This window comes from Taudactylus pleione, unplaced genomic scaffold (assembly GCF_031769625.1).
Source record: "Taudactylus pleione unplaced genomic scaffold, aTauple2 ptg000711l, whole genome shotgun sequence".
Taxonomy (NCBI): Eukaryota; Metazoa; Chordata; class Amphibia; order Anura; family Myobatrachidae; genus Taudactylus; species Taudactylus pleione.
In genome coordinates this window covers 546,203-571,101 of record NW_028285113.1, presented here as the reverse complement: position 1 = coordinate 571,101, position 24,899 = coordinate 546,203, and the positions used below count along the sequence as shown (strand labels likewise).

At 46.0% G+C, this 24,899-nt stretch overlaps 1 protein-coding gene across 1 annotated transcript in view; it reads left to right on the top strand.

Moving 5' to 3' along the window:
- MAML2 (mastermind like transcriptional coactivator 2) overlaps positions 1-24,899 on the top strand; it is a 208,687-nt gene that overhangs the window by 168,790 nt on the left and 14,998 nt on the right. The window contains exons 4-5 of the mRNA XM_088456702.1: positions 9,920-10,072; positions 15,306-15,417. Of these exons, the coding sequence (XP_088312828.1) occupies positions 9,920-10,072; positions 15,306-15,417 (265 nt within the window). The remainder of the gene's footprint in view (positions 1-9,919; positions 10,073-15,305; positions 15,418-24,899) is intronic.

Below are 24,899 nucleotides of genomic sequence, written 5' to 3'. Positions count from 1 at the left end.
CACCTCAGCGATCATATTAAAGCAGTGAGCGAGAAGATTTGCAGGTGGAGGAGCCCCAAGAAAAAATGTTGTAGCGTACAAGTTGCAGGACTCTACTAAGGGGAAGCAGCAGGTAACTGAAGAAGTATCGGCTAACTGGCACTGCTGCAAATCAAACCAAGCGGAACATATTTTATTGAAGAACAGATGCTTTCATTAAGGATAACAACTTGTTTTAAAAAACTGCTTATTTTGGTTCCATTCTTGGCAAAATTGATGTTTTGTATAAAAAGATCAGATACATGGATTTAACAGCTCTCCTGGCCTTAGTCCTACACAACGGAAAATTGTTTCATAAAGTTTTCCTTGCTCTGCCTAAAATCTCCTGTTCTGTGATTGATAATAAACTACTTGTTGCGTAGAAAATAAAGCAGAAAATCAAATGCGGAGTCCGCGTTTCCAGCTTACCACAATTCACTGTAATCACGCCGATATTAACAAAGCTTGAGAGATTGTTTGCCATTGCGCACGTGCAACGATTGATTATCGATTGCGCTCACATGGTGGATTCACTCGCAAAGTGAGGGACAGGTAGTCAGCATTTGGGGGAGGTAATGGGGAGGTGGCTATAAAAACACAGACGTGTCTGACTGTTCAAACGCTGTTTCATAGGCGCTATTAAATTAGCCATTGCAATCTCTTTTGCAGTAGGTCAGACGTCACTCAGAAGCTGCCCGATCTGCGTCGATGTTCCCGGTAGCGCTGTCAACATATCGGTCGATCCCCACACACGGTGCGATCGGGTGGCCGACCGCCCGATATGCCCGCACCCCCTTCCCCCACCCGCATAGCGCTGCATGGGATCGTACATCCGCATCCCCAGATCAAGTGAACCTGCAGTAAGATCCGGAGGTGTGATGTACGACCCCACGGGAGCGCGCTCAGGGCCTGATTTAGAGCCAGACGCTCTTTCAGAGCGCTCACTCTGAATCAGGGCCCTCCTTCTCTTTTTTAGAGCGGCCTCCTGGCCGCTCGTATAGCTGTGCGTGACCACCCACAGCTAAAGCGAGCGGCCAGGAAGATGGTCGCGATGGTCAAGACCATCGCGACCATCGGGCTTGCGACGAGACCCTTGTGGTAGGGTCTCGTTGCCGCAAGCCCTGGAGTGCTTTTGGCTCTATCAGAGCCGAAAGCACTCCCACTGACATCACTTGTGATGTCAGTGGGACCGGCCCCAGACGGTAGGCGTTCCCATGGGAACGCCTCCGTTTGGCCAGCCACGCCCACCAAAGGGGGCGTGCTGTCACTCACCATCGACAGCACGCCCCCTTTGTAGCGAAACCCCTTTGTATCCGGGTCTCGCGCATGCGCACGACAGAGCCGGCTCCCTCGTGCGCATGCGCACTTGGCCAACATCAACCCGCTTGCGAGCGGGTCTGAATTAGGCCCTCAGTCTGATATCATGCCCATACACGGTACAATATAGCAGTGATATCGTACCAATCCGTCGGATCAGCTGCTATATCGCACCGTGTATGGGCACCTTTATACTGATGGCCACATTCTGCAGGCAAACATCTAAAGTTGGGTACACATTAGATGATCAGCAAACGATGTGATGGTCGTCCGGATTCCCCTTGAACTCCCAGACAAATGATAGAGGGCCTGATTCAGCAAGGATCGCTATTCTGCTTCCATGCATGCAATAGCGGTGATATGCAAATGTTTGCATTGCGATCGCAGCCTAATATAAGGACGCCCACTTCCCCTTACACACATCCATATACTTTGGCAACATAGAGAAACATCGGTAACAATCGAGTAACTTCGGACCCATACGCACAGTTAAGGCAGGTCAGACCTCACTCAGGAATTGCTAACTTCTGCGCACGCCATGAGGCCTCAGGCTGCGTATGATATAGCTGTGGTTTAATTTATGCATGCCCCTGCAACGCCGTCACAACACACTGGCACGCCTGCGCTCGCCTGACCCCCGCTCCCCCCTCGTCACCACCCACAAACGGCACTTCCTGTCAATCACTCTGGGATGAGTCTGCGTAGCCTCTGCGATCGCAGTCCCGATCGCAATAGCTAGTACGCGCACTGCAATGCATGCGCAGTATGCAACAATCGGCCATTTCAGCGCGTGTAAACAACTGCGATCCCTGCTGAATCAGGCCCATAGTGCATACACACTGTTCAATCTACCAAACGACCGAACGATATATCTTGCATCGTTTGGTGGTTAGATCGTTAACTATGTAATGTTAACATATCGCCTGGTCGTCCGGTAGTGCGTACACGCTGCACGATTTACGGGGAATCATTAACGAGATTGTCAGATTGAGCTGCATTTAGGGGCGACCTGAAGATGCGATTGACGACGCCGCTGGAGCACGCATAGGCCCTGATTCAGAACCGGACGCTCTTTCAGAGCCCTGAATCAGGGCGTTTTTTTTTTTTATGGAGTTGGCCTCCTGGCCGCTCGTTAAGCTGTGGTTGACCACCCACAGCTTTTGCGAGCGGCCAGGTGATGGTCGCGACCATCGCGATCATCGGCCTGCGACAAGACCCTTGTGGTAGGGTCTCGTTCCCGCAAGCCCCAGTGAGCTTCCTGCTCTAATAGAGCAGGAAGCTCACTACTGACATCACGAGTGATGTCAGTAGGGCCACCCTCAAACAGCAGGCGTTCCTTCGAGAACGCCTCAGTTTGGCCAGCCACCCCCCCCTCCCCGCCTACAAAACGGGACGAGCTGTCGATCAACATCGACAGCCGCCCCGTTTTGTTGGGAGCCCCAGAGCGAGTGATTTCTCGCTCGCCCCGGAGCACGCGTAGTGTGCGTGCGCACTGCCCGGCCATCGACCCGCTTGCGAGCTTGTCTGAATTAGGCCCATAGTGCGTACACACTTGACGATTTGAACGATTTATCCGATCCATCGGAATCGGCTAAATCGTAAAAAAAAATTTAAATTGTCTAATGTGTACCCTGCTTTACATTTTCTAGCCAAAATGCAGAATGAGGTGATTATTTCACTAAATAATTTTGGAAGTTTCAGCTGTCTGAAATGCTGTGGCTTGGATAGTACCGGGGGTGCTTAAGGCCAAATTCGTCCTGCGAAACATGAAGTTTTGTTACCAAGCAATTATTTTGGGGAACAGTTATTTAAATTTTGCTCATCTCTGATAAGTGGCTTCTAGGAGACTAGGGCTTGTTCTGATACTGGAGAAATTCATTGAATGTGAGTAAATATCAAAGATAGACTTGGACTTACATAGAGATAGAGACATCAGTCCAGCTAAGACTGGCTCGTACTCTGAAGTACAGCCAATGAGTTACAGTAGTGCGCAATACAGAGGTCTCTCTTGAGCAACATTCTTCAACCTCCACACATTCCAGAGTAGTCTTTGATCTCTTCTCCACATAACAATAAATTCTAAGAGAAGATGCACTAATGTCAAAAATAAATCTTTGCTTCCTTCTTAGCGCAAATATTTATGACACAATTTGGGCAGGCAGTCCGGTAATTGAGCTGTTCTGCTTCTGTATCCTGTAGCTTTTTAAAATTATTTTATCTCAGATATGTTTAAACGAAGCAAAAGGTTCTGCAACATAGGTGCATTGTATAATTCTCCTTACCTTAGATATAACAGAGATTTAGAAGGATTCACTTTAGAGGGAATAACTCATCAACATATAACCGATATTTAAATGAAACACAAGTAAATTGTGCCCCGCTGGCGACAGTGTGTTTGTTACTGCGTAGTGCGGACCACTCTCACTGCGGTCTGCACTACACTTAAATACTGTTGGGCTCGGGTGGACACTGGCGGCGGGTACAGTGGCTATGGGCCCCTGCACCACAGCGGGCCCCAGTGCCAGCCACCGGCTGCACTGCCGCTAGTTCTGCACTGACTGTGAGCATGGTTTGTCTTGTGGTCAAGGCCTACCAGTGAGGCATAGCTACCGATGTAAAGAGGGTCCAGTATTCCCAACAGGGAGTGGCCACGCTCCCACACGTAGTTCCAGGGCCCGACAGATCTCATGCCCCTGTGTGTACAAATAAATAATTGCTCTGCAGAGTATTTTGGGACAGTAGGGCGATCAACCAGTCCCAATGTTAAAATGTATTGAGTAACATGGTTAGCGTGCAGGATTCCGTCCAATCATGCTAACCAGTGCACAAGTTGGATAGCTGACTAGTTTGATATTATAAACAGAAGGTCTCAAAAACAATATAAAAAAAAGTTCATGATAATGGACAATAGAGATAGCAATACAAGGTATGAGAGGCGTGCGTGCTGCAGGTTATACCCCGATCATGGTAATCAGCCCACACTTAGTAGCAAATGTGCTGGCCGATCACCTTAGGGATATTTGTTAATAATGTTTATAATTGGAGGAATGTCAGGCTAACTTTTATCACAGTGTTCTCAGAGGTATAATTGGAGGGATCGTCCCTAAATAACATTGCTCAACGCTCTTGTTACTCACCATTTTTATTACTACATGACTGCAGACAGGGACTGATTCAGATATATACGCCAATGTCACTGCGTTCGTTGTACACAGCGGCTGTTATGCAAATTAGGCAAAAGCCGCACAAGGCGTCTCAAGTAAATAGATGCCCACTGCCGGCTTCCCTGATTTTCTGCCGCATACGAAGACTCAGCATCGGATCAACTGCGTGACCATAGGTTATTTGAGTAGCCTTCATGTTACTCTGGATGTCTGGCAAAATCACGCTGCCGGGGCCAGTGAAGATGCGTCCTTGGATGCATCCAATAGCCCCTGGCTTTGGCATGGCCTGTTTTCTGGATTGCTTCCCATCGCCACCCCCATATACGCCAGAAGCATGTCAGTCATGCTGCGGCTTTTAAGGCACTGCGAACGTTGTCGCAGGACCAGATCTGTGCATGTGCGGTACAGATGCTGCGCATACGTAACGAAGATCATTAAACATCGGAGATTTACGTTAATATTGCATTTATGTAAAATCTCGCAATCAGACCCAGAGTACTTCTCACTTGTACAAATGCTCCTAGGAGGGAGAAAGTTCTGCAGCGTTCGCCGTTCTTTGCTAACGTACAAACTCTTAACGCAGATTCAAGAGTTAATGTGCCCACATTGTATTCAGCTTTTCTAAGTGAGAAAAAGTGCATGTTCTACTACACTTACACGCTAGTAAATCTAGCCTTTGGGGTTAATAAATGACATTTTCTCCCTGAACAACATAACTCAGTATATCTTCCTGACCTTCCATTTATTGATTCTTGGCAGCTGTACAGCGTAGCTTACTTATAATAATTTCCAAACATCTTTGCCATAACCACAGCTTGACAGCATTAAGCATGAAACTCCCTTAATCCGCTGAATGTATGTGCCATGTTTGGCTCTACCAATGACTGCACAGCTTCGGTGTACGGTTAAGCCTTGCTTTTCCAAGGAACGGGAATGGAATTCCAGGCCCCACCGACTGCCTGACAGCTTGCTGCCCAAGTCCTCCCATCTTTATCCTTTTGCAAGAAATCTCTGGTTCTTCTCAATCACAGTCAATACAAATACAGTACAGACATACACAGGGAGGCCTCGCTACAGCCGGAAAGACTTTGCTAGGTTCCCATTGCTGGCATTGGGGAATGTACCGCTTACGCCATCTGTAGATGGCATAAGAGTTTCTGCAAAAACGGATCAAAAAATAGTGCTAAAGGGGTTATGACTCGTTCTTAAACATATTAAATGAAAGATCGCCGGATTGAACAGCGTTAGTCTACCGACAACACAGCAGACGACACCGCGGACGAGGGAGACAGCTGGACCTCGCCGAACAGTTCAGTGATGGCAAATACTGGCAGTATAAACGCGAGTATGACTGCGAGAGGCAGTGATAACTAAATTACTATACCGCCGGCGACTAGTTAGGTTATTAAATAGATCCTATAATGGCTGATTCCCTGACATTATTATTATACTGGGTACACACATGCCTATGTTTATCCGGACGATATGTCAGTCCGATGGGCCGACATATTGTGTTGCGGGAACACACTGAGCGTTGTAATGAACGTCAAACAATCCCTAGTTCCATCCTTCAGTAGCTGCAATGGCGCCGCATGCGATATCGTCCGGTTGCCCATGCAGCACGTCATCGTATGCGACCGCGGGAGTGCGCAGATAGTCCGTACACAATATGTGATCCGCACGAGCCATCGTTCCGATCCGTGCCAGAACAAAAGATCGTTCAGTGGATGGCATAGTGTGTACCCGGCTTTAGCCTTTATTTATTTGGTGCCAACGTACTATGCAGATATGTACAATAAGGGAATGTTTAGTTATTCAAATCAATTTCTTCTTCAAAGCTATCGCACAGTGCACACAGATGAGGGGCGATTTCGCCAGAAGACAACATAAGTGTATTTTTTGGGGGATGTTGGATAGAACTGATGCACCTGGATGAGACCCACTCTAGTTCGGGCTGCACATACAAACTCTCACGCATCTGCTAACACACATGACCTTATAATTTTCGTATGTAGGCTGAATATATAAAAGGCATGTTTATGAAAATTCAGATCATGCAGAACCTGTCGAAACACGCATACATGCCTGCTATAGGGCAGGTGCAAAGACGCCTTGATGATGACTCGTAATTAGAGATGAGCGGGTTCGGATTATTTCGGATTTTCCCGCCAAATTCAGATTTTTTTTTCCCACCAAAAATAGAGTCTCAGAAAGAGGCAAAACGTCATCTTTCATGGACTTTTGTCCAGGAATGATGATGTTTGTCCATGAACGATGACGTTTTGCCTCTTTCTGAGATCCAATTTTTGGCGGGAAAAAAAATCTGAATTTGGCGGGAAAATCCGAACTAATCTGAACCCGCTCATCTCTAGTTGTAACCCAGGTGCAAATCTGGCGGCATGTACAGCTCTGAATATGTATAGAAATACGCTATTTTTCTGCACTCTTTTTGGGAGTAATTTACGCCCATTTTGCCCAAAGCACTGCAGCAGCTGCTGGATATTTTTGCATTTTTTTTTATCATTCTAGACAATTATATGGTGGTTCAATAGATATTATTATTCTATATATTTGCACCAATCGGACCATTTGGCTTCTGTTGTTCTATTTGCTTAGTTACAAAATCAGCCATTTGGAAACCCCCTACTCTAAAAGTCCTGCACTCGCCCTTGAGGGCCATTTATCAATAATCGCACTTGCAATGAGATTTAAGCGCGATATTAGCGCCAATGTTGCATTGCAGGATGCGATGATAGCGCAGGAATGTATGAAATATCAACCATGATCGCGCAGGAATGTATGAAATATCACCCGCAGGAACAGGAGCTCCAGAATGTGTCTGTCCCTGCAATGTGACCGTCTCTCCACTCCTGTGCCGTACTGCAGACCAAGCTTGCTAGTCGGCCATTATCGGGGGGGTGGAGAGGGGTTCCTCCGGAGCTCCGTAAATGTGACAGCGTCGCATCCCCCATACAAAACTATGGGGGTTGTGACTTTAGCAGATATTGGAGATAACTGCTGCTATCCCCCCATAATACATCTGGGGGCTACTAAAAATGTGCGGTTATAAGCCGCAAATATTTAATGATAAATCGGTGCCTATGAAATAAAGTACATATATTAAACTTGTGTATTTGCAATATCAGGTACAATTAAATATCTGTCTCTACTTGCATCGGATCCCAAGCGACGGCTACTGACATGCTAATTGATTGACGCAGTATAGAGCATTCATCTTGTTCTGTGTAACAAACTCACAAAAATAGTTTCCGCACAGACCTCTATGAACCCTGAATATATCCTTAATGCATATAGATTTAATTGATTAATTAAGGAGTCCTATAATCCCAAATTCACATTTACATCATATATAGAATTCAATAGTAAGGGATGTGTCACCACCAGACTTATGTATTAATTGATACAAAAACAGAAAAAAGAAGTCTATCAGGCAGTGCACTAGGACTAATATAAATAAAATGTAACTTTTATTGATATATATTAAAAGAACACATGTAACTCACTGAAAACCAAAGCTCAACACGAAATATTAAAATATAATTTTTGATTGATAAAAGTACAAAGTGAATTTTATAGAAGTCAAAAGTGATTGTGTGAATATTATGTTGTAATACAATATAAAATCACTGTGTTCCGCTGTAGAAATTATATTAATTATTCTAGTGGTGGGTATAAATTACTACAAGGGTATAAAAACAACATAATATTCACACCATCACTTTTCACTTATATAAAATTCACTTTGTACTTTTATCATTCAAAAATGATATCTTAATATTTCGTGTTGAGCTTTGGTCTTGATCTGTGTGTCATGTATGCTTTTATATTTAGACATGGCGAGTTGTGTTCTTACACCGGCTGCGATGACGTGGGGACAGAGAGTGACATGCCCCCCAGCACTGATCTGTAGCACCGAGCAAAGGCTCATATAGAGAAGCTATCATCCAGGCTGACATAATTTGTTACATGTGAAGAATGTCTAATTATGTGTCAGACCTGTATGAAAGCCAGGGGAATAATGATACAAAAAATAATCTTTAAAAAATGTATAAACACCAAAAGGGAGTGTTATTCTGAGACACGGAATCTTTCAAAACTCAATAAAATAACTTCAAAATCAGCTTGTGCAGGGAAGAATAGCATTTGATCGCACCACATATGTAGAGTTGGGCTAAAGCATATATGTTTTGGGGAGCAATCTGTGCTTTTGTTTGTGCTGTGCATGCCGAACGGGGAATGTTTTTTTTGTTTGTTTGTTTTTAAGCATCGGCAAAGCAGAGTTAGGGCCTGACCACACAAATGCTGACTAAGGGGTCTATTTACTAAGCAGTGTTAGGCATACATGCCGACATTCAGTTCCCTCCTTCCGGGAGGGTGCTGAATGTCTGTGCACAGCGGGGGCCGTGGCCGGACGATGACGCGGTTTTAGTGGCAGAGCCACGCGTTCGCATCATCGTGGCTCCGCCCCCTCTTCACAATGCTGAAAATATTGGCATTGTGAAGCAGGGGGTGGAGCTACGGTGATGCGATGCAGCGCAAATCGCGTCATCGGGCCCCCCGCTGCGGGGGTTTCTTGTAGTAGTTGGGGGAGGGGTCAGGCGGCAGCAAGGAATGCTTGCCTGCCTTTCTGGGGGGTCGGGAGCGGCACCCGATATTCGGGAGGCTCCCGACCAAATCGGTAGGGTAGGCAAGCCTGGTATTAGGAGACAGAGTGAAAAGTGATAAGGTGCCAGCCAATCAGCTCCCAACTGTCATTTTTCAAACACAGCCTGTGAGATGGCAGTTGGGAGCTGATTGGCTGCCACCGTATCACTTTTCACTCTGTCTCCTAACACTGCTTAGTAACTAGAGCCCTAAGACACATATGACCCATAGTGCAAAATATCTATAACATACAAAACGTATCGATGATGATGACAATCGGCAGCCGCCTCTGATTGGTTGAGTGTGTCTTCATACCTCCCACTATTATTATTAGTTTGGCGACTGCGATCCGTTCACATTATTGGTAATTAACATTCTAAATCGCCCACAGCACAAAAGCAGATTCAAAGGGGTAACCGTAAGCAACAGATGTTGTTTGAACTTAATTAATACTTTTTCTATTTCTGTCTGTCTTTAATGGTGTGTTACGTAGTAAATGTACACCTGACAACATTTTGGGAGCCAGTTGTTGGGATCTTTGCGCTGAAGACATGGCCCATGATTTGCGGGGGGGGAGTGGTTGCGATTCACTGAGGTGTGGCCTCACAGAATGCCACCACTTTCCTCACTCTGGGGGCGTGCCTAGCGGTAAGAGAGTGCCCCACCCATCCACCGCACGGGAATGAGGCCCATTCTGTACAACTGCCATGGAAAGTGACACTTTGCTGAATTTGTGCTTTTCTGTCTCACTACAGGAACAGCACTCTGCCGCCACACGGAGTCCCGGCCCTGGCTCACAGCCCACGTCCTGCACAAGTCCAGCTGGTTACACCACCCAGCAGCAGCTGATGGAGAAGACTAACATTGCGCAGCGGCAGATGATGCAGCAGCAGATGTTAGCTGGAATGGTAAAAGTCCCATATTATCGCCTTGTAAAAGTTACATTCTCTGTATTATCATATGAACGTGTTAGTTAGCATAAAAGTGTTACCTATGTACAGTACCAACTGTCCTTAGTATCCGGGGACAGTCCCAGGTTTAAAGGTTTGTCCCTCTAAATGTCCCTATTTTTACCATTGCACAGTAGCATTTCTTCTTCTGCATATTAGATTACAATTATGACATTATATATTCTTATCCTCTGAGCTTTACATATTAATAGTTTACAGTCAGGTGCATAAATATTGGGACATTGTCAGAATTTTCATATTTTGGCCTCTATTCACCACCACAATGGCTTTGAAATGAGACAAACAAGATGTGCTTTACCTGCAGACTTTCAGATTTAATTTGAGGGTAATTACATCCAAATCAGGTGAACGGTGAAGGAATTACAACGGTTTCTATGTGTGTCTCCCACTTTTTAAGGGGCAAAAAGTAATGGGACAAACTAAACAATCCTAAATCTAACTTTCACTTTTTCATACTTTGTTGCAAATCCTTTGCAGGCAATTACAGCCTGAAGTCTGGAACGCATAGACATCACCAGACGCTGGGTTTCATCCCTGGTGATGCTCTGCCAGGCCTCTACTGCAAATGTCTTCAGTTCCTGCTTGTCCTTGGTGCATTTTCCCTTCAGTTTTGTCTTCATCAAGTGAAATGCATGCTCAATCAGATTCAGGTCAGGGGATTGACTTGGCCATTGCATAACATTCCACTTTTTAGCCTTAAAAAACTCTTTGGTTGCTTTTGCAGTATGCTTGTCCATCTGCACTGTGAAGCGCCGTCCAATGAGTTCTGAAGCATTTGACTGAATATGAGCATATAATATTGCCCGAAACACTTCAGAATTCATTCTGCTGCTTTTGTCAGCAGTCACATCATCAATAACTACAAGGGAACCAGTTCCATTGGCAGCCATACATGCCCACACCATGACACTACCACCACCATGCTTCACTGATGAGGTGGTATGTTTTGGATCATGGGCAGTTCCTTTCCTTCTCCATACTCTTCTCTTCCCGTCACTCTGGTACAAGTTGATCTTTGTCTCATCTGTCCATAGGATGTTGTTCCAGAACTGTAATGGCTTTTTTAGATGTTGTTTGGCAAACTCTAATCTGGTCTTCCTGTTTTTGTGGCTCACCAATGGTTTACATCTTGTGGTGAACCCTCTATATTCACTCTTGTGAAGTCTTCTCTTGATTGTTGACTTTGACACATATACACCTACCTCCTGGAGAGTGTTCTTGATTTGGTCAACTGTTGTGAAGCGGTTTTTCTTCACCAGGGAAATAATTCTTCTGTCATCCACCACAGTTGTTTTCCGTGGTCTTCTGGGTCTTTTGGTGTTGCTGAGCTCTCCAGTGCATTCTTTCTTTTTAAGAATGTTCCAAACAGTTGATTTGGCCACACCAAATGTTTTTGCTATCTCTCTGATGGGTTTGTTTTCAGCCTAATGATGGCTTGCTTCACTGATAGTGACAGCTCTTTGGATCTCATATTGAGAGTCAACAGCAACTGATTCCAAATACAAATGTCACACCTAGAATCAACTCCAGACCTTTTACCTGCTTAATTGATCATGAAATAACGAGGGAATAGCCCACACCTGTCCATTAAATAGCTTTTGAGTTGATAGTCCCATTACTTTTGATCCCTTAAAAAGTGGGAGGCACATATAGAAACCATTGTAATTCCTACACCGTTCACCTGATTTGGATGTAATTATCCTCAAATTAAATCTGAAAGTCTGCAGTTAAAGCACATCTTGTTTGTTTCATTTCAAAGCAATTGTGGTGGTGAATAGAGGCCAAAATATGAAAATTCTGTCAATGTCCCAATATTTATGCACCTGACTGTATATATAAAGAGAAATATTTAAAATGCATAACATAGCTAAGAATAAAATTCAGAATACAGGTAGGATGGGACTTGTAGTACTCTAATGACTACAAAAATGTTGCAAAAACTCTACGTGGATGCACTATACTTAGCAGTGGCGGCTCCAGAGGTGGGGCTGCAGCGCAGTCCACAATTCAGATAGGGGAGCCACACCAACTGCCAGTCAGTCCCAACCAGCGATGTTTGGGGTGGCAGTTGGTGTGGCTCCCCTATCTGAATTGTGTACTGTGCTGCAGCCCCACCACTGATCCTTAAGCCGCATACACACTTAACGATATGCTCCATGAGTGATATCGTTAAGTGTTTTCACTGTACTGCCGGGATCAATGTCGGGAACGACATTGAGCATACACACTGAACGATATCGTTCATTGAACCTACCCTCCCTCATCCCTGAGCATGCACAACCTGACTATATCGTCAAGTTACCCTGCAAGTTCAGGCGATGAAAGACATCGTTAACGATTCGCAGGAGCACACATCGTTAACAATATCTTGCATATACACTGGACGATATTGAACGCAATGAACGATAAGGATATCGTTATCGTCCATATCGTTCAATTTATCGTTTAGCGTGTATGAGCCGTTAGCTCCAGAGTCCCCTAAGGAAGTGGCTGGGGTCTTGATGACACAATTCACTGCAAATGATGTCATTATGGAATTTCACAGCAGGTGGCGCAAGTCGTTTCATCACACCCATTGCATTTGTTTTTTGGTTCTACCCTCTGGGATCTCTTGGAAGTGGGCATGGACGGGATGCATTGTGTCTGCAGCAAAATGTCAATGAAGAATATTTTATAATCTTGCCAATTATATAATTATCTAGTGGCCACTAAAACATATTTCTATCAATAAATCAATAATTACTGAATTTAAAAACATCCATCAAATAAACATTTTACATATACTGTGACATTCATACATTGTATATGAAGTGCATTCATGTTTTGGGGTTTGCGATTAGTCTAATTTGGGACACCGGCAAAGTAATTTAATGATTCATTTTGCATTGTGATCCAGCCAGATTGCAAGGGTTAAAAGTAGGGATGTGCAGGCTCGGATAGGTTCGAAATTTTCCCGCCAAAAATCGGGACTCAGAAAGTGGCAAAACGTCGTCTTTCATGGACAAACATCATCTTCCATGGACTTTTGTCCAGGAATGATGATGTTTGTCCATGAAAGATGACGTTTTGCCTCTTTCTGAGACCCGATTTTTGGCGGGAAAAATCCGAACTTGGCGGGAAAATTCGAACCTATCCAATCCTGCACATCCCAAGTTAAAAAGTGTTTAGTGGGTTGTATAATTCATTACATCTCGGTTTGCACAAGTGAGTCTAGATTTCCGGTGTAGGTTTAAGGAGTTAGATAGAGGTAGTACCCAGGCCGATGATAGGAGCTGCACAGACTCTTTGCAAAGTAGGGATTATGCACAACTTTACAACTTTTTTCTTGAGCAGGGCAAGGATGAGGTTTCACTGTATTGAGCGAAATGATTGAAATGAGCTAAAGGGTGGAGAGGGCACAACTTTAGGGGAGTGTCCTCGTTATGCTGAGTGGGAGCACGGCAATTTAATTCGCAGAAGGACTTTTTCCCCACCTATGAGCCATTGAAAATCATGTACATTTAATGGGATGCATTTTCCAGTTGCATTTCGGCAGAGACGTACATCTCAAACTTTGAAGACAGAAAAGTTGCCACATGTGATAAAGACAGAACTGATTATAAAGCCTTTATTCAAAACCCTTAAGATGAGATCATCTCCACGCGTCGGCTCTCCCTATGCAGTGAACTGGACCTGGGTCACCGTGACCCGGGTTATCCATTCACACCGCCCCACGAGCTGGTTTAAACTGGTGTTCAACCCAGCTCGACCCGGGATATTTCAACCTGGCCCTTTCACACTGCGCAGTAACCCGGGTTGCTGCGCGTTCATGTGCTATAACCCGGGTTACATGATGGCAGTGTGAAAGGGGTATTAATTAAAATACAACTTAGGAGACAGGGGAGCTTGCAGCTTCCTATTGGTCCTCCTGCTCACACCCATTTTAAAGTTTGGCGGTGCTATACTACCGATCCGGTGGAGCCCTTGGAAAAACGGTTTCAAGCGTGAGCACCAGAAATGTAACAATTAACTGGTAATAGTGCTATCATAGACAAACAATATCTGTGTCTCACAAAGGGAGAGGTTACTCACGACAAAACATGGCATCATTACCTCTATGTCTATACACTGCTCATGTGGTCGATGTACGAATGTATCCACCGGCATCTCAAATTTGCTCATCTTATTAAAAAAAAAAAACCTCCAAAAATAATTACCTGGGCATTCTGAGAAATGCAAATTGGGATGCTTATGGCGTCAAATACATTTATCAGTTAATCACATGGTAGCAGGGGAATGAGATTGAAATGCCGATGGCTGTGTAGCCGCCGGTTCAAATCCCGACAGCGCTAGCCTGAAGCGGAGGAAATCCCGACAGCGGAGGTAAGTAATCTAACCCTCCCCTCTCCCCGCCCCCATCCCTCCTTTAGGGGTGCTTAACCCTTACCTCCCCTAATCCTAACTTCCTCCTGTTAGTGCCTAAACATAACCTCCCCTCCCTACACCCTAAATCTAACCATCACGGGTGGTGGGTCCCTAACCCAAACCTCCCCCCGTAGTGCCTAAACCTAACCCCTTCTTTCCCCAGCCTAACCCTCCCTGGGGGGGGTGCCTAACCCTGTAAACCTAACCCCCAAATCTCCGCCTACATCGCTACTTACCTCCGGCGCTGGACGATCGGTCCGGTATCCTCCGGCGCTGGACGATCGGTCCGGGGTCCCGGTGTCGGTATTAACATAGGCATCGGTATTTTGACGCCTATGTTAAATCCCCTGCCGGGAATGTAGTGCTGGGATTGACTACTGTATGGTGCGTACACACTAGATGATTTTTTTAACGATTTGCCCAATTCCAACGCATCGGAATGACAAATCATTGAAATCGTCCAGTGTGTACGCACTATGTCATCTGACAACCCCATGCTGCGGGATGCGGCAGGGTCTGACATATCTGGTGGTTGGTCACCGGATCGTCTAGTGTGTACCGGCCACCCGATATGTCAGACCGTCAGCTGGGGGGAGGGACGCCGGTCGCATCGCTGGGTACATACATCATTTAATTTGTACCCAGCTTAAGTCCTTCGTCCCCGTATTCACAATTATCCGATCCTTACCTTATAATAGTGACTTTCAAAATTATTTGGTACATGCCTAAACACATTAAATGCCTAGAGATTTTTATTGTTTTGCAGGAGAAATGTAACAGCCAAGATCTATTGAACAGGCATCTGACGAGACCGCCGCCGGACTACAAGGACCAAAGAAGGAGCACAGTCGTCATGCAGCAGGCAAATCAATTCTCCGGTAAGTATACTGTGATGTGGATGTAGATGTGAATGTACGTATATATATATATATATATATATATTAGGGCTGGTGCAAGTTTCAGTGGTGCGATTGATGGTGGCATCTAATGACATGCCAAGCAGTATTACAGCATCTATAGACACTCAAATGTGGGCGTCTCGGTCCTTACACAGTCAGATGCACAGCTGTACCCCAAGGGAACGGCTGATACCAGCATTAGCATATAGTCACAGACACACAGCTGTACACCAGGGGAAGGGCTGATACTAACATTAGCATATAGTCACAGACACACAGCTGTACACCAATGGAAGGGCTGATACTAGCATTAGCATATAGTCACAGACACACAGCTGTACACCAATGGAAGGGCTGATACTAGCATTAGCATATAGTCACTGACACACAGCTGTACACCCGGGGAAGGGCTGATACTAGCATTAACATATAGTCACAGACACACAGCTGTACACCAGGCAAAGGGCTGATACTAGCATTAGCATAAAGTCACAGACATACGGCTGTACCCCAAGGGAAGGGCTGATACCAGCATTAGCATAAAGTCACAAACATACGGCTGTACACCGAGGGAAGGGCTGATACTAGCATTAGCATATAGTCACAGACACACGGCTGTACACCAATGGAAGGGCTGATACTAGCATTAGCATATAGTCACAGACACACAGCTGTACACCAGGGGAAGGTCTGGTACTAGCATTAGCATATAGTCACAGACACACGGCTGTACACCAAGGGAAGGGCTGATACTAGCATTAGCATATAGTCACAGACACACAGCTGTACACCGAGGGAAGGGCTGATACTAGCATTAGCATATGGTCACAGACACACAGCTGTACACCGAGGGAAGGGCTGATACTAGCATTAGCATATGGTCACAGACACACAGCTGTACACCCGAGGAAGGGCTGATACCAGCATTAGCATATAGTCACAGACACACGACTGTACACCGAGGGAAGGGCTGATACTAGCATTAGCATATGGTCACAGACACACAGCTGTACACCAGGGGAAGGGCTGATACTAGCATTAGCATATAGTCACAGACACACAGCTGTACACCAAAGGAAGGGCTGATACCAGCATTAGCATATGGTCACAGACACACAGCTATACACCAAGGGAAGGGCTGATACTAGCATTAGCATAAAGTCACAGACATACGGCTGTAGACCAGGGGAAGGGCTGATACTAGCATTAGCATATAGTCACAGACACACAGCTGTACACCAATGGAAGGGCTGATACTAGCATTAGCATATGGTCACAGACACACAGCTGTACACCAATGGAAGGGCTGATACTAGCATTAGCATATGGTCACAGACACACAGCTGTACACCAATGGAAGGGCTGATACTAGCATTAGCATATAGTCACAGACACACAGCTGTACACCGAGGGAAGGGCTGATACTAGCATTAGCATATGGTCACAGACACACAGCTGTACACCGAGGGAAGGGCTGATACTAGCATTAGCATATAGTCACAGACACACAGCTGTACACCAAAGGAAGGGCTGATACCAGCATTAGCATATGGTCACAGACACACAGCTATACACCAAGGGAAGGGCTGATACTAGCATTAGCATAAAGTCACAGACATACGGCTGTACACCAAGGGAAGGGCTGATACCAGCATTACCGTAAAGTCACAAACATATGGCTGTACACCAAGGGAAGGGCTGATACTAGCATTAGCATATAGTCACAGACACACGGCTGTACACCAATGGAAGGGCTGATACTAGCATTAGCATATAGTCACAGACACACAGCTGTACACCAGGGGAAGGGCTGATACTAGCATTAGCATATAGTCACAGACACACGGCTGTACACCGAGGGAAGGGCTGATACTAGCATTAGCATATGGTCACAGACACACAGCTGTACACCAGGGGAAGTGCTGATACTAGCATTAGCATATAGTCACAAACACACGGATGTACACCAAGGGAAGGGCTGATACTAGCATTAGCATATAGTCACAGACACACGGCTGTACACCAAGGGAAGGGCTGATACCAGCATTAGCATATAGTCACAGATATACGGCTGTACACCAATGGAAGGGCTGATACTAGCATTAGCATATAGTCACAGACACACGGCTGTACACCGAGGGAAGGGCTGATACTAGCATTAGCATATGGTCACAGACACACAGCTGTACACCAGGGGAAGGGCTGATACTAGCATTAGCATATAGTCACAGACACACAGCTGTACACCAAAGGAAGGGCTGATACCAGCATTAGCATATGGTCACAGACACACAGCTATACACCAAGGGAAGGGCTGATACTAGCATTAGCATAAAGTCACAGACATACGGCTGTACACCAAGGGAAGGGCTGATACCAGCATTACCGTAAAGTCACAAACATATGGCTGTACACCGAGGGAAGGGCTGATACTAGCATTAGCATATAGTCACAGACACACGGCTGTACACCAATGGAAGGGCTGATACTAGCATTAGCATATAGTCACAGACACACAGCTGTACACCAGGGGAAGGGCTGATACTAGCATTAGCATATAGTCACAGACACACGGCTGTACACCGAGGGAAGGGCTGATACTAGCATTAGCATATAGTCACAGACACACAGCTGTACACCAATGGAAGGGCTAATACTAGCATTAGCGTATAGTCACAGACAAACGGCTGTACACCGAGGGAAGGGCTGATACTAGCATTAGCATATGGTCACAGACACACAGCTGTACACCAGGGGAAGTGCTGATACTAGCATTAGCATATAGTCACAAACACACGGATGTACACCAAGGGAAGGGCTGATACTAGCATTAGCATATAGTCACAGACACACGGCTGTACACCAAGGGAAGGGCTGATACCAGCATTAGCATATAGTCACAGACACACGGCTGTACACCGAGGGAAGGGCTGATACTAGCATTAGCATATGGTCACAGACACACAGCTGTACACCATGGGAAGGGCTGATACTAGCATTAGCATATAGTCACAGACACACAGCTGTACACCAAAGGAAGGGCTGATACCAGCATTAGCATATGGTCACAGACACACAGCTATACACCAAGGGAAGGGCTGATACTAGCATTAGCATATAGTCACAGACACACAGCTATACACCAAGGGAAGGGCTGATACTAGCATTAGCATAAAGTCACAGACATACGGCTGTACACCAAGGGAAGGGCTGATACCAGCATTACCGTAAAGTCACAAACATATGGCTGTACAGCGAGGGAAGGTCTGATACTAGCATTAGCATATAGTCACAGACACACGGCTGTACACCAATGGAAGGGCTGATACTAGCATTAGCATATAGTCACAGACACACAGCTGTACACCAGGGGAAGGGCTGATACTAGCATTAGCATATAGTCACAGACACACGGCTGTACACCAGGGGAAGGGCTGATACTAGCATTAGCATATAGTCACAGACACACGACTGTACACCGAGGGAAGGGCTGATACTAGCATTAGCATATAGTCACAGACACACGGCTGTACACCAGGGGAAGGGCTGATACTAGCATTAGCATATAGTCACAGACACACGACTGTACACCGAGGGAAGGGCTGATACTAGCATTAGCATATAGTCACAGACACACGGCTGTACACCAAGGGAAGGGCTGATACTAGCATTAGCATATAGTCACAGACACACAGCTGTACACCAATGGAAGGGCTAATACTAGCATTAGCGTATAGTCACAGACACACGGCTGTACACCAAGGGAAGGGCTGATACTAGCATTAGCATATGGTCACAGACACACAGCTGTACACCAGGGGAAGTGCTGATACTAGCATTAGCTTATAGTCACAAACACACGGATGTACACCAAGGGAAGGGCTGATACTAGCATTAGCATATAGTCACAGACACACGGCTGTACACCAAGGAAAGGGCTGATACCAGCATTAACATATAGTCACAGACATACGGCTGTACAACCGGGGAAGGGCTGATACTAGCATTAGCATATAGTCACAGACACACGGCTGTACACCCGGGGAAGGGCTGATACTAGCATTAGCATATAGTCACAGACATACGGCTGTACACCAATGGAAGGGCTGATACTAGCATTAGCATATAGTCACAGACATACGGCTGTACACCAATGGAAGGGCTGATACTAGCATTAGCATATAGTCACAGACACACGGCTGTACACCAATGGAAGGGCTGATACTAGCATTAGCATATAGTCACAGACACACAGCTGTACACCAATGGAAGGGCTGATACTAGCATTAGCATATAGTCACAGACACACAGCTGTACACCAGGGGAAGGGCTGATACTAGCATTAGCATAAAGTCACAGAGATACGGCTGTACCCCAAGGGAAGGGCTGATACCAGCATTAGCATAAAGTCACAAACATACGGCTGTACACCAAGGGAAGGGCTGATACCAGCATTAGCATATAGTCACAGACACACGGCTGTACACCTGGGGAAGGGCTGATACCAGCATTAGCATATAGTCACAGACACACGGCTGTACACCGAGGGAAGGGCTGATACTAGCATTAGCATATGGTCACAGACACACGGCTGTACACCAGGGGAAGTGCTGATACTAGCATTAGCATATAGTTACAGACACACGGCTGTACACCAAGGGAAGGGCTGATACTAGCATTAGCATATAGTCACAGACCCACGGCTGTACACCAATGGAAGGGCTGATACTAGCATTAGCATATAGTCACAGACACACGGCTGTACACCAATGGAAGGGCTGATACTAGCATTAGCATATAGTCACAGACACACGGCTGTACACCAAGGGAATGGCTGATACTAGCATTAGCATATAGTCACAGACACACGGCTGTACACCAAGGGAAGGGCTGATACTAGCATTAGCATATAGTCACAGACACACGGCTGTAAACCAGGGGAAGGGCTGATACTAGCATTAGCATATGGTCACAGACACACAGCTGTACACCAGGGGAAGGGCTGATACTAGCATTAGCATATAGTCACAGACACACAGCTGTACACCAAAGGAAGGGCTGATACCAGCATTAGCATATGGTCACAGACACACAGCTATACACCAAGGGAAGGGCTGATACTAGCATTAGCATAAAGTCACAGACATACGGCTGTACACCAAGGGAAGGGCTGATACCAGCATTACCGTAAAGTCACAAACATATGGCTGTACACCGAGGGAAGGGCTGATACTAGCATTAGCATATAGTCACAGACACACGGCTGTACACCAATGGAAGGGCTGATACTAGCATTAGCATATAGTCACAGACACACAGCTGTACACCAGGGGAAGGGCTGATACTAGCATTAGCATATAGTCACAGACACACAGCTGTACACCAAGGGAAGGGCTGATACTAACATTAGCATATGGTCACAGACACACAGCTGTACACCATGGGAAGGGCTGATACTAGCATTAGCATATAGTCACAGACACACAGCTGTACACCAAGGGAAGGGCTGATACTAGCATTAGCATATAGTCACAGACACACAGCTGTACACCAATGGAAGGGCTAATACTAGCATTAGCGTATAGTCACAGACAAACGGCTGTACACCGAGGGAAGGGCTGATACTAGCATTAGCATATGGTCACAGACACACAGCTGTACACCAGGGGAAGTGCTGATACTAGCATTAGCATATAGTCACAAACACACGGATGTACACCAAGGGAAGGGCTGATACTAGCATTAGCATATAGTCACAGACACACGGCTGTACACCAAGGGAAGGGCTGATACCAGCATTAGCATATAGTCACAGACACACGGCTGTACACCGAGGGAAGGGCTGATACTAGCATTAGCATATGGTCACAGACACACAGCTGTACACCAGGGGAAGGGCTGATACTAGCATTAGAATATAGTCACAGACACACAGCTGTACACCAAAGGAAGGGCTGATACCAGCATTAGCATATGGTCACAGACACACAGCTATACACCAAGGGAAGGGCTGATACTAGCATTAGCATAAAGTCACAGACATACGGCTGTTACCAAGGGAAGGGCTGATACTAGCATTAGCATAAAGTCACAGACACACAGCTATACACCAAGGGAAGGGCTGATACTAGCATTAGCATATAGTCACAGACACACAGCTGTACACCAATGGAAGGGCTGATACTAGCATTAGCATATGGTCACAGACACACAGATGTACACCAATGGAAGGGCTGATACTAGCATTAGCATATAGTCACAGACACACGGCTGTACACCGAGGGAAGGGCTGATACTAGCATTAGCATATGGTCACAGACACGCAGCTGTACACCAGGGGAAGGGCTGATACTAGCATTAGCATATAGTCACAGACACACAGCTATACACCAAGGGAAGGGCTGATACTAGCATTAGCATAAAGTCACAGACATACGGCTGTACACCAAGGGAAGGGCTGATACCAGCATTACCGTAAAGTCACAAACATATGGCTGTACAGCGAGGGAAGGTCTGATACTAGCATTAGCATATAGTCACAGACACACGGCTGTACACCAATGGAAGGGCTGATACTAGCATTAGCATATAGTCACAGACACACAGCTGTACACCAGGGGAAGGGCTGATACTAGCATTAGCATATAGTCACAGACACACGGCTGTACACCAGGGGAAGGGCTGATACTAGCATTAGCATATAGTCACAGACACACGACTGTACACCGAGGGAAGGGCTGATACTAGCATTAGCATATAGTCACAGACACACAGCTGTACACCAGGGGAAGTGCTGATACTAGCATTAGCTTATAGTCACAAACACACGGATGTACACCAAGGGAAGGGCTGATACTAGCATTAGCATATAGTCACAGACACACGGCTGTACACCAAGGAAAGGGCTGATACCAGCATTAGCATATAGTCACAGACATACGGCTGTACACCAAGGGAAGGGCTGATACTAGCATTAGCATATAGTCACAGACACACGGATGTACACCAAGGGAAGGGCTGATACTAGCATTAGCATATAGTCACAGACACACGGATGTACACCAAGGGAAGGGCTGATACTAGCATTAGCATATAGTCACAGACACACGGCTGTACACCCGGGGAAGGGCTGATACTAGCATTAGCATATAGTCACAGACACACGGCTGTACACCAGGGGAAGGGCTGATACTAGCATTAGCATATAGTCACAGACACACGACTGTACACCGAGGGAAGGGCTGATACTAGCATTAGCATATGGTCACAGACACACGGCTGTACACCAAGGGAAGGGCTGATACTAGCATTAGCATATAGTCACAGACACACGGCTGTACACCAAGGGAAGGGCTGATACTAGCATTAGCATTTAGTCACAGACACACAGCTGTACACCAATGGAAGGGCTAATACTAGCATTAGCGTATAGTCACAGACACACGGCTGTACACCGAGGGAAGGGCTGATACTAGCATTAGCATATGGTCACAGACACACAGCTGTACACCAGGGGAAGTGCTGATACTAGCATTAGCTTATAGTCACAAACACACGGATGTACACCAAGGGAAGGGCTGATACTAGCATTAGCATATAGTCACAGACACACGGCTGTACACCAAGGAAAGGGCTGATACCAGCATTAGCATATAGTCACAGACATACGGCTGTACACCAAGGGAAGGGCTGATACTAGCATTAGCATATAGTCACAGACACACGGATGTACACCAAGGGAAGGGCTGATACTAGCATTAGCATATAGTCACAGACACACGGATGTACACCAAGGGAAGGGCTGATACTAGCATTAGCATATAGTCACAGACACACGGCTGTACACCCGGGGAAGGGCTGATACTAGCATTAGCATATAGTCACAGACATACGGCTGTACAACCGGGGAAGGGCTGATACTAGCATTAGCATATAGTCACAGACACACGGCTGTACACCCGGGGAAGGGCTGATACTAGCATTAGCATATAGTCACAGACATACGGCTGTACACCAATGGAAGGGCTGATACTAGCATTAGCATATAGTCACAGACATACGGCTGTACACCAATGGAAGGGCTGATACTAGCATTAGCATATAGTCACAGACACACGGCTGTACACCAATGGAAGGGCTGATACTAGCATTAGCATATAGTCACAGACACACGGCTGTAAACCAGGGGAAGGGCTGATACTATCATTAGCATATAGTCACAGACACACAGCTGTACACCAATGGAAGGGCTGATACTAGCATTAGCATATAGTCACAGACACACAGCTGTACACCAATGGAAGGGCTGATACTAGCATTAGCATATAGTCACAGACACACAGCTGTACACCAGGGGAATGGCTGCTACTAGCATTAGCATAAAGTCACAGAGATACGGCTGTACCCCAAGGGAAGGGCTGATACCAGCATTAGCATAAAGTCACAAACATACGGCTGTACACCAAGGGAAGGGCTGATACTAGCATTAGCATATAGTCACAGACACGCAGCTGTACCCCAATGGAAGGGCTGATACTAGCATTAGCATATAGTCACAGACACACAGCTGTACACCTGGGGAAGGGCTGATACTAGCATTAGCATATAGTCACAGACACACGGCTGTACACCAGGGGAAGGGCTGATACCAGCATTAGCATATAGTCACAGACACACGGCTGTACACCAGGGGAAGGGCTGATACTAGCATTAGCATAAAGTCACAGACATACGGGTGTACCCCAAGGGAAGGGCTGATACCAGCATTAGCATAAAGTCACAAACATACGGATGTACACCGAGGGAAGGGCTGATACTAGCATTAGCATATAGTCACAGACACACAGCTGTACACCAGGGGAAGGGCTGATACTAGCATTAGCATATAGTCACAGACACACAGCTGTACACCAATGGAAGGGCTGATACTAGAATTAGCATATAGTCACAGACACACAGCTGTACACCCGGGGAAGGGCTGATACTAGCATTAGCATATAGTCACAGACACACGGCTGTACACCAAGGGAAGGGCTGATACTAGCATTAGCATATAGTCACAGACACACGGCTGTACACCCGGGGAAGGGCTGATACTAGCATTAGCATATAGTCACAGACACACGGCTGTTCACCCGGGGAAGGGCTGATACTAGCATTAGCATAAAGTCACAAACATACGGCTGTACACCGAGGGAAGGGCTGATACTAGCATTAGCATATGGTCACAGACACACAGCTGTACACCAGGGAAAGGGCTGATACTAGCATTAGCATATAGTCACAGACACACAGCTGTACACCAAGGGAAGGGCTGATACTAGCATTAGTATATAGTCACAGACACACAGCTGTACACCAATGGAAGGGCTGATACTAGCATTAGCATATAGTCACAGACACACAGCTGTATACCAATGGAAAGGCTGATACTAGCATTAGCATATAGTCACAGACACACG